This window comes from Sphaerodactylus townsendi, unplaced genomic scaffold, assembly GCF_021028975.2.
Source record: "Sphaerodactylus townsendi isolate TG3544 unplaced genomic scaffold, MPM_Stown_v2.3 scaffold_1715, whole genome shotgun sequence".
Classification (NCBI taxonomy): domain Eukaryota; kingdom Metazoa; phylum Chordata; class Lepidosauria; order Squamata; family Sphaerodactylidae; genus Sphaerodactylus; species Sphaerodactylus townsendi.
In genome coordinates this window covers 1-10,022 of record NW_025950305.1, presented here as the reverse complement: position 1 = coordinate 10,022, position 10,022 = coordinate 1, and the positions used below count along the sequence as shown (strand labels likewise).

The 10,022-nt window shown below is 47.2% G+C and overlaps 1 protein-coding gene, 1 long non-coding RNA gene and 3 other non-coding genes across 5 annotated transcripts; 4 read left to right on the top strand and 1 right to left on the bottom strand.

The window, feature by feature from the left end:
* Positions 1-1,477: 1,477 nt before the first annotated feature.
* Positions 1,478-4,200, bottom strand: LOC125424996. The gene is made up of 4 exons (XR_007243308.1): positions 3,661-4,200; positions 1,962-2,110; positions 1,524-1,529; positions 1,478-1,487 (listed from the first exon to the last, which is right to left on the bottom strand). It is a non-coding gene; the product is annotated as an uncharacterized LOC125424996 (long non-coding RNA).
* A 335-nt stretch (positions 4,201-4,535) lies between these two features.
* RPL7A (ribosomal protein L7a) lies at positions 4,536-9,664 on the top strand. The gene is made up of 5 exons (XM_048482446.1): positions 4,536-4,678; positions 7,241-7,361; positions 8,216-8,365; positions 9,037-9,177; positions 9,506-9,664. Exons 1-5 carry the CDS (start codon positions 4,676-4,678, stop codon positions 9,643-9,645), a joined length of 555 nt encoding a protein of 184 aa, XP_048338403.1. The 5' UTR covers positions 4,536-4,675; the 3' UTR covers positions 9,646-9,664.
* Positions 8,065-8,139, top strand: LOC125425000. The gene has a single exon (XR_007243311.1). It is a non-coding gene; the product is annotated as a small nucleolar RNA SNORD24 (small nucleolar RNA).
* On the top strand, positions 8,894-8,966 carry LOC125424999. The gene has a single exon (XR_007243310.1). It is a non-coding gene; the product is annotated as a small nucleolar RNA SNORD24 (small nucleolar RNA).
* LOC125424998 lies at positions 9,295-9,371 on the top strand. The gene has a single exon (XR_007243309.1). It is a non-coding gene; the product is annotated as a small nucleolar RNA SNORD36 (small nucleolar RNA).
* Positions 9,665-10,022: the final 358 nt, after the last annotated feature.

Here is a 10,022-nt window from a genome sequence, read left to right as displayed (position 1 = left end):
AGTCCATGAACATCTGGAGATCCGCAGGCTGCAGACCCCTGGTCCAGTTTGTCCTTGCCCACTCATGAAAATGGAGCCATGTAAAATTATAAATTCCATTAGCTGTGTCCCTCCTAGCCCTGAGGATAACAAAAGCTACTTCCTCTTGTAAATCTAGGGACCTCAAATCCAACCGTTTCCAGCAGCAAAGGTTCCAGCAGCAAGGCTGCAGTTCCAAATAGCAAACTTCTCTGCTGACAGGTTGGCCTTGGTAGTGTTGTTTTCCACTTTCCAGGCCTTGGGCCAGAGGTTGCTCTGAACCAGGACTATTGCAGTCTAGACCTTGCACAGAACTATATCGCATCCTGGAGGAATCTGCAATAAATTGTGACAAACACCGTACCTTCAGGAAGAAGCATTTCCGAGCCGTGGGTCTTTTTTTGGTTCCTTTGCAAAAATTATCCACCCAGATGATAGAAGCTGTGGCAAAGCCAGATAGAAAGCCCAGAGCTCTAATAGCCAGAGGGGGCGCCTAAAATGTCTTTTTGAGGGCAGTTTCATTCTTTTAATTGGAAGAGTCTTTTAATGGCTCCTGAATGGAGTGCCATAACCAGTATGTCAATGAGAGGAGCCTGAGCCCTCCAGGGATAGGGCGGGATACAAATCCAATAAAAAAAGAGATAACCTTCCATTCTTCCATTGCTAATTTGTGAGAGTGTTGTAGCACTTGGCAATAGCATTCAGGGAATTACTGGTCCCTGGTATAGCACATTCTCCCTTTATAACTGTTGAGAAACAGCTTAGAAAAGGGCATCCTTTAATAGGATTAGCTGGGTCTTTGAAGGCCGTAGAGTCATAATGCTCTGTGTCAGCAGGTGGTGCTGATGAATCAGAATCTCTGGCCTGCAAGAAGCAAATGGACTGATGACCCCACCCACAATAGAATCCACCCAACTACACCTTTGCATAGCAAGTTTCACCCAAACACTTACTGATTGGTTCCCCACCTTGGGACATAGACAATACACCCCCTAAACTTTCCCCTCTCACTAGACACAGCATGAAACAGACTTTTCTCTGTGGCTCATTCCGCACACGCAGAATAATGCACTTTCAAGCTGCTTTCAGGGCTCTTTGAAGCTGTGCGAAATGGCAAAAACAATTGTGAAAGCAGCTTGAAAGTGCATTATTTTGCGTGTGCGGAATGAGCCTGTGATACACATCTGAAGATGCCAGCCACAGATGCAGGTGAAAAGTTAGGAACAAGATCTACCAGACCACGGCCACACAGCCCAGAAAACACACCACAACCAGTTGAATCCGGCCGTGAAATCCTTTGACAATACATTTATTTACCTTGTTTATATCCAATCTTTCTCCTCAATGGGACTCCAAAGCACTGCTCATTATTCTCATCTCCTTCATTTAATCTTCACAGCTACCCTGTGAGGTAGTCCAAGCCAAGAGTGTTGCCCAGCAAGCTTCCATGGCCAGATTTACACCTGGGTCTCCCAACTCGTAGTCTGACACTGTAACCACTACACTTTTCTCTGTGATACACATCTGAAGATGCCAGCCACAGACTTGCTTTCTACAACACAGCAGAGTTTCCACTGCACTCACCAGGTTGGAGTTTTCAGTAATGCATCTTTTCTTTGCTCTGCAAAGAACTGGTTTTGTGTAATGTTATTCCCCATGCCAGGAATGTTAATACTCAAAACATTTTCATTCTTCCACTAAGTCAGAAGACTGGCTAGCAACTGTAACATTTATCACTGCCCTTGGCTCACTTATTTAAGCTACTTGTGTCATTTTAAAGCAATACTGATTACTAAAGCATTAACGCATTTGCTGATCAAGCAAATAAATATTTAAGACTAGCCAGGTCCGCAAAACTTGGGGAAGGTTGGGAGGAGGAAGACAGGAAATGGAAAAAGCTATTTCTGTGTGACTGTTTGAGTTTCTCCCCCTGCCCCCAATACTCACCTTTGCAGTCTTGATGATCTCTGTGAAGTTATCCATGATGGATTTGATATCATCTTTCAACCTTTTATTAAACGATTGAAGGAGGGTTTCTTTACTCTGAGGGAGGACACGTTGCTGCGACATTATGGGATAGGAGACAGTTTAACTGGGAATAAGAAAAAAAGGAACAAGGCATGTATTTCCTTTCTGCAATTTTTTTTCTTTCTGACAAATGCCTTGCCCAAAACTGGCACAACCCAATTTCAAGATCTGCCTGTTGCCATGGCACTCATCTATCAACATAAAAGACTTACTCCATCACTTTCCTTCACTCTTCCTTTCTTTTCTCAGACTGAAGCCATGTTACAGAAAAGCACATAGGAAATCTTTAGCCCCTAAACAGCCTTGATCTAAAATTTAAATAGCAGAATTTATCTGGTTGTGGTGGGTTTTCCAAGCTGTGTGGCCATGGTCTGGTGGATCTTGTTCCTAACGTTTCGCCTGCATCTGTGGCTGGCATCTTCAGAGGTGTATCAGAGAAAAGTCTGTTTCACACTGTGTCTCTGTGATACACCTCTGAAGATGCCAGCCACAGATGCAGGTGAAACGTTAGGAACAAGATCCACCAGGCCATGGCCACGCAGCCCGGAAAACCCACCACAGTCAGCTGAATCCGGCCGTGAAAGCCTTCTGCAGAATTTGTGTTTGTCTTTCCTGGCTCTGGTTCCCAAACAGGCAAAGATGAGGAAGGAAGAGCCAACACCTCAGCCTCTCCTGAAACAACAGCAGAGGTTATTCATCTGTCAAGCACTGTTCTACAGAAGAACCTCGTTCCTAACACCCTCCACTTAAATGGGAGTTCATAGCACCCAGCTCTCTTTCTGTCTTTTTGATAGCCCACAGAAGGCTTAGATTTGCTTTGTCTATTTTCCACCCTCAAAATACAGATGGAAACTATAGGCAGATGAGGTGATTTATGAGAACTCCCACAAGAACAGCTGCATAACAGATTTTTGTTTTTACACAGTCCAACCTTCCCCACATCACAATAAGTGTAAACTTTCAGCTGAAGTGTAAACTCTTCAGAAACCTGAGCACTAGCTGCTTCTCCCACACAGAAAAGCATTTGTCTTCCAGAGATGCAGCTTAGGAGGAAAAAGAAGGAACTCACATGCTAAAACATCTGCTCCATTGATTTGCACCCCCTTCAGCCCACCCTATGGCACAGCGGAAACCCAATACAAATAAATCCTAGCTACTTATTTTTATCTTATTTATTTATTATTTAAATTTCTATACTGCCCCATCCCCAGGGGCTCTACTCACTTCAAACTGGCCACCCAAATTTGCCCCAAAACATAAATGAAAAACTTGTGGCAGAACGTATTGCCGAAGGCTTTCATGGCCGCACTCAACTGGTTGTGGTGGGCTTTGCGGGCTGTGTGGCCATGGTCTGGTAGATCTTGTTCCTAACGTTTCTGTGGCTGGCAGTGTGCTACGCAGCGTGCTGTGCACACTTCTCTCTGTGATACACCTCTGAAGATGCCAGCCACAGATGCAAGCGAAACTTTTGGGCTGCCCTGACTTGCCCCCAGTTTCCTGAGCACTCAAACTCTTATTGCAGACGTAAACCACACAGTCATCAAACAGGGAAATAACCTCCTTGCCAGGCTTGGAAACCACAGCTGACCTGGCCCTTCACTTGTTGAAACCCACCTCCAGGCAGTGGCCAGGTCTGGACTGGGAAATGCCTGGAGATCTCGGGAGTGGAGCTTGGGGGTGGTGAGACTCAGAAGGAAAGCTTCAGGCAGAGGGGCTGATAAAGCTAGGCTGGCCGTTGGGTGGGAAGGAGACAGGGTTGCCAATCCCAGGTTGGGGAATTCCTGGAAATCCGAAGAGGGACCTCAGTGGAGGACCAGGCCCTGGCGTCCATCTGCCAAAGGGTGCTTTTCCTCCAGAGGCACCGACCTCTGCAGTCTGGAGGTCAGCTGTAATTCCGGGGGGCCCGTCTGGAAGTTGGCAGCCGAACAAGAAGGAGAAGAGGAAGACTGGATTTATCTCTTCCTCGAAGGGGTCCCGAGGCGGCCGCCAAACCCCCTTCCCTTCCTCTCCCAACAGGCGCCCCGGGAAGCCGGTGGCGCTGAGGGGTCCTGAGGAGGAGCGGGGAATCGAGCCTAGCTCCCCAGACGCGAGCCCCCCGGCACCGACCCCGCGCCTCTGAACTAGCACGACCCGCCCAAGCTCGCTTGCACAGGAAGTGACGTCACGGGACAAACAGCGAGAGGGCCGCTCCGCCTGGACCGCCTTCCTGCTGGCGTCACTTCCGCTCTCCTGCCCCAGGTTCCCGTTCTTGTGGTAATGAGGGTCAAGAGCGAATGGATGTGAGAAAAAATGGGGGTTAGGACTGAAATGTTACCCTGGTCACTATAATTCATTTAAAATAACATCCTGACACAGTAATGAGACACGACGTCGGAAACGGAAGTGCGCTGAATTAAAAGTGCGGCTCAGTCGTGCTGCAAACGCCACCCCGCGCCGAAGCTCCGCACGCTCCGTCTCCTCGCGGGTGTCAGCGTGCAGCCGGAAGTAGAGGGCGGGAGTTCCTCTTCCCTTACCTCTAGGACTTTAACTTCACGCGCGACTGACGTCACTCTCTCGTGGGAGCTGGCGCCGCCGAGATTATATTACCCGGCATGCCTTGCGCTCTTCCTTTTTCGTCTCGCAAGACAAGATGGTGAGGGGAGGCGACGGGGTTTAATGGCGGGTTTGTGGGAGACGCCCCATCCGTTGCCATCCGGCCTCTGGACGGCACGCCAGCTGAGCCGCGGGCAGCGGGGGGCCCCGGGAAGCCAGCTGCCTCTCTCGGCGCTTATCTGGGGTGGGGACGCTTAACCGCTTGGGCGGGAGCCGGGCTCGGTTGCAGGCCTGGGCCGCTCTGGGAGAGATGGATGCACCCCTTGGGCGCCGCGGGGGCTTCGGCTTCCCTCGGCGGGGTGGGGGGGGGGCGTCCCTTGAACTGCGGCTCACGTGCGTCTGTGCGGCATAGATCCGCCGCAGGACTTGCCGGCCGGAGTTTCGCTTCGGGGGTTGTGGTCGGTGGAGGCGGCGGCTGCGCCCACACGCAGCGCGGGGGCCTTTTTTCTGCCCTCTCATTCCGAAGTTTGTTTTTAATATACAGAACCTCTCGTAATGTGCAGCTGGGAGCTCCTGTTCAGCGCGGCGTGATTGTTTTCTTGGTTGGAAAGTGGCTGCCCCGCGCTGACCAAGGCCGGGGGCCTCAAGGGAAAATGGCTCCAGATCTTTGGAGGTAGCATTTTTGGACCCTGCCTCCATGTTGAAACAGGATAAAAAGATTTATAAAAAACTAGCGGGCCCAGCCACGCATTGCTGTGGCAGTTGTCCTTCTCATCACAGTCCGCAACCCACACAGATGTCCATGCAGGTCCAATGATCCCCAGCATAGCCTTTTGGGGTGGTCAAACGGAATCCCTCTTTCCCTTTTCAATGCACATCGTTATATGGTGCTGTCTTGTTTTTTTTAGTATAAGGTAACCCTTTCCATTCCACAACAGAACTGTCCAGAGTGCAAATCCCGCTGTCCATGAGGCTGGTTGACACGCACAGTCCTGGCTTGGGTAAGGCAGAACTGGGGCAAGCAGGCTATCCCAGTCAGGCAGCAGAGGCAGGGTGGTGAGGCGCTCAGATCGAGGCCAGCTCCCTGGGTTCTTAAAGGGCCACGTGCAAAAGAAGCGGAGCCAGTAGTGTTGGTTCGCCCCCACCCCGTGGATTTTCTTAGTAGAAAAAGGCAAACTCCAGCTTGCTTTTAGTAAAAGAGAGCTATGGCGAATATGGGTGAGGAAGTGGGTAAGTGGTGTTTGGATGTGAGGGAGGGCAGAGTGAAGTGTGTGAGGATGAGCTGCATGTGTGTTGTGTGGTAGCAGTGGGTGAGGCACAGAGAGTGAAAGTTACCTGCGTGTAAGGGGGTGGGACCCCACCTGATGTCTCACACGGCAAAGTGTGTATTTGTTTCACTTCCACTCATATTACCTAACAGTGTTACCTATTTACTGTTTCCACTGCTCATCTCTGCCCATCTGCACGGACATTCTAAGCCCTCAGGCCACAGGCAGACAGGCTGCACGAACATTGACAGTTAAACACAAACAGCTTCATGGCCTGGTGTGCCAGGAAAAAGGCGTTTTTACCTGGCTCAGGTATGGACTTTTGGCGGTTTGAAGGTCCGAGTACCTGCCAGCAACAGGGAGGGACGTCCTGTGAAAATTTGGGGGCGATCCGTCCAGCAGCTTCTGAGGGAGACCATCAGGGACAAACTTAGATTTTTATATATATAGATAATCTCAAATATTTTGTACTTTTTACCTATACTTCTCATTTTCAAAGATATGTTCGTTATTCAAATGTGACTATCGTTAAATGTCAAAAGGCATAGAATGATAGCAGGTGTTCATGTTTAAAATTTATAATACTTTAACTCAGTCCAATATACAGCTAGTTCTGTTGAGCCTGTATATTTCTGTTTGGTACAAAATTCATGATTTCTATTAGCAGCTCCTATTTTTCCTTTGTTTTTAAATAGCAAAACATATTCACAAAAAACACACCAGGTGCAGCAATATTCACATCTCTCTCACCTTTTGGGCGTACTCACAATTTTGTCATTAAAACATAAGTATGTATAAAGTTAAATTCCATAAGTACACTGATAGATTTATATACTAAGTAACAAAACATGCCCTTTGTGCAGCTGAAAAAGGGAAACGCAATTATGTTTGAGAACTGCATGAATTTCATTTTTTCTCCGTTCTGGTGTATTTCCCAAAAAACCCTCTCCCATTTTTTATGGGGTCAAATTTTAGGATGTTTTATATCAATATTGTCAACCAAATGCACTTTCCCCCCAAACTGTCAAAAGTTAATTGCTGTGATTTTTCCATTTGTAAGCCTCTGTTCTAAACCAGAGTTCAATGGCTGTCTAGAATCCCATTGTATTGGAGGCCAGTGCCTTACTCTCCATATACTTATTTCATGCATGTCTAGAATCCCATTGTATTGGAGGCCAGTGCCTTACTCTCCATATACTTATTTCATGCATCATGGGTAGCCAGAGTTATTTTTTAAAAGGGAGGAATTCTGTTCCTGCGGATGTGTTCTTGAGCACAGTGTAAACTGAGAGTTGTACATGTCACAGCTTGATGTTGGTTTGTTGTGAGGTTTGGAAGCAGGTGGTTCCTTAAATGCAGTGATGTCTTAACTGCATTGCTTTTCAACTCAACAGCCCAAGGGGAAGAAGGCCAAGGGGAAGAAGGTGGCTCCAGCCCCTGCTGTAGTCAAAAAGCAGGAGGCCAAGAAGGTGGTGAATCCTCTCTTTGAGAAGAGGCCCAAGAACTTTGGCATCGGTGAGCATGTGCAGAGGCAGGAGACAAGAGGGTCGGTGGGGAAAAGTTGGTTTATATCAAGTGACGTTTAATAACTTATAGGTTTTTTAGTAGAGGATAACTGCAATATACCAGTCTAAGTAAGGAAGGAATATTGATGCTGAAATGAGGAAAAATATGGAGTTTAACTGTTGGGGAATAGTGTTGGTTTCTTTGTATTGCATCATTTCATACCGGTTTGCATGTGAGTTTGATTTCTATAAATCACCTCAAACTATTGAGGCAGCAAGCAGTTGTATTTGCAAGCTGAAACGTGTACATGGAGTTTACTCCATCTCAGTTGAATATGGCACATAGTCTCCAGAGCTGCCTTGCGTTAAGCCCATGATTTACTGTGCAGATTAACACAGTGGCCATTCCAGCATGAGTATGGACTCCCTGTTTGACATCACCAGTTGTTGGGAATGTTCCTGGTTAGGATCTGTTGGAAGAGTCTTCTTGTATTGAATCCTTTTAATAAAGCCATTTGTAACAGTCTTGTCAAAACAGCTTGAAAATTTGGTTATTCAAAGCAAGGTGTTTGCTTAATTCTGGGCATCTTTCTCATTCTTGCTGTCATGTGAAAGGGGCCCTAATGATGGAGGGTCAGGAACCTGGTATATCACTTGTAGAAAAACGTCCAGTTCCAGCTAAACTAAAGCTGCCAAAAGGGCGGAGGGCCACAAGCAAATGATGAAGATGAATATTTGCTATCTGAGTGATAATTGCTGACATGACATCCACCAAGATCGCTGATGCTTGTGTGCCTTTGGCCCTGGATGTAGTTGGGGAGCTGATCTGGGAACAGTGGAATCAGTTGCATGATGTCTTTTCAGGGCAGGACATCCAGCCTAAACGGGATTTGACCCGCTTTGTGAAATGGCCCCGTTATATCAGACTTCAGCGCCAGAGAGCCATCCTTTACAAACGGCTGAAGGTGCCCCCTGCAATTAACCAGTTCACGCAAGCGTTGGATCGCCAAACAGGTAAAGGGTGTGTCACAGCATTTTGACTTATCCTTTGTGACAGGTTCACAAGGATACATGGGTAAGCTAGCCTTATAATTTAAGGGTAGTTTAAAAGTAGCTTGGAAATGGGCATGAAGGCTGCTGGAGGTGAATCATGGGGTGACTAGGTGGTGTTAATTAATATGCTGCTGATGGCTCAGGCGCCAGACTCCCCAAATTGTGTGTGAGAGTTGGTTTGTGACTTCCAGGTGCTTCTCCTGGAAGGTCCTTGGTACAAATCCAGCTGATTCCCTAATCCACTGATACACAAATAGTGGCGATGACCAGCACTCTTTAAGTGGGATGTTGTGGGGGACTGTTTTAGAAGATAAGGCATAACATTTGACTTGTGGGCAGAAGTGGTTGACTAGAATTTATGTTGGTGTTAGTTGGAAGTTAGAACCGGAAAGATTAACCTTGGCAAAATGTGAATGTCATGTGACTGACGCTCAGGAGACTTGGTTACACAATAACACCCCCTAAAAAGGGGAGTGACTTTCCTTTAGGTGCAGATGATGCTAGCAAATATTTGCTATCTGAACTGTCTTGATGACTCCCAATCACCAAGATCGCTGATGCACAAAAGTCTCTCCGGGGTGGGGTGGGGGTGGTCAATAAGGAATTGACTTCCCTCTAATATGTCTTAACAGCTACTCAGCTCCTGAAGTTGGCCCACAAGTACAGGCCTGAGACCAAGCAAGAGAAGAAGCAGCGGCTGCTTGCTCGGGCGGAGCAGAAGGCTGCAGGAAAGGGAGATGTCCCTACCAAGAGGCCCCCAGTGCTCAGAGCAGGTAAAATCCTGGAATCTACATGCTAAAGCATATAGTCTACTCTATTAGGAGAAAGGCTGAACCTTGTGCAAGCACCTGCCTCGTAAGAAAGAGTATTGGTGGCTGAGCAACAGGCTATTGCTATGATGTATGAATTTCTTCACCTGAGCTGCAGACTGAAGAGCAAAAATACGAGCTTTTTAACCCTGAGCTTTAGCTGGTTGTTTTTCCATTCTTTACTATGCTCAGCAGCAGTGTTGTGCATCAATACACTGTACCTTTCTACAGAGAGGGATCTGTGAATTTTTGCTTGAAAAATATATCTTCCATTAACTGAGTCATTTTGCAGGTGTTAACACCGTCACAACACTGGTGGAGCACAAGAAAGCCCAGCTGGTGGTGATTGCTCATGATGTAGACCCTATTGAGGTAAGATGTTTGCTGACTGAGTCCTTTGCCCCAAGGGGTTTAATCTTTGCTACTTGGTGAGACCATTTAAGCAGGGAGCTATAATGGAAAATACATATTGCTTATTGCCACACATACACGTCTCACACAGCACAAAGAAATAGAGAGGCTTTCCCATCCTACCATAACACTTATAACAGTGACTTCCTTCTTGACTCTTAGCAGAATGAAAACACAGCTGGCTGGTGGGGGGATTACTGCATCCAATGTTAGTGAATATTACAATTCAGTGAATTGTTGAGGTCTTTGAATCTACTGCCCATCAGGTTCATTATGTGCCCTGACATGCAGTGTCCCACAGTGGAGTATAATGGGGTTTCCGAGCTGTATGGCCATGTTCCAGTAGCATTTTCTCCTGACGTTTCGCCTGCATCTGTGGCTGGCATCTTCAGAGAATC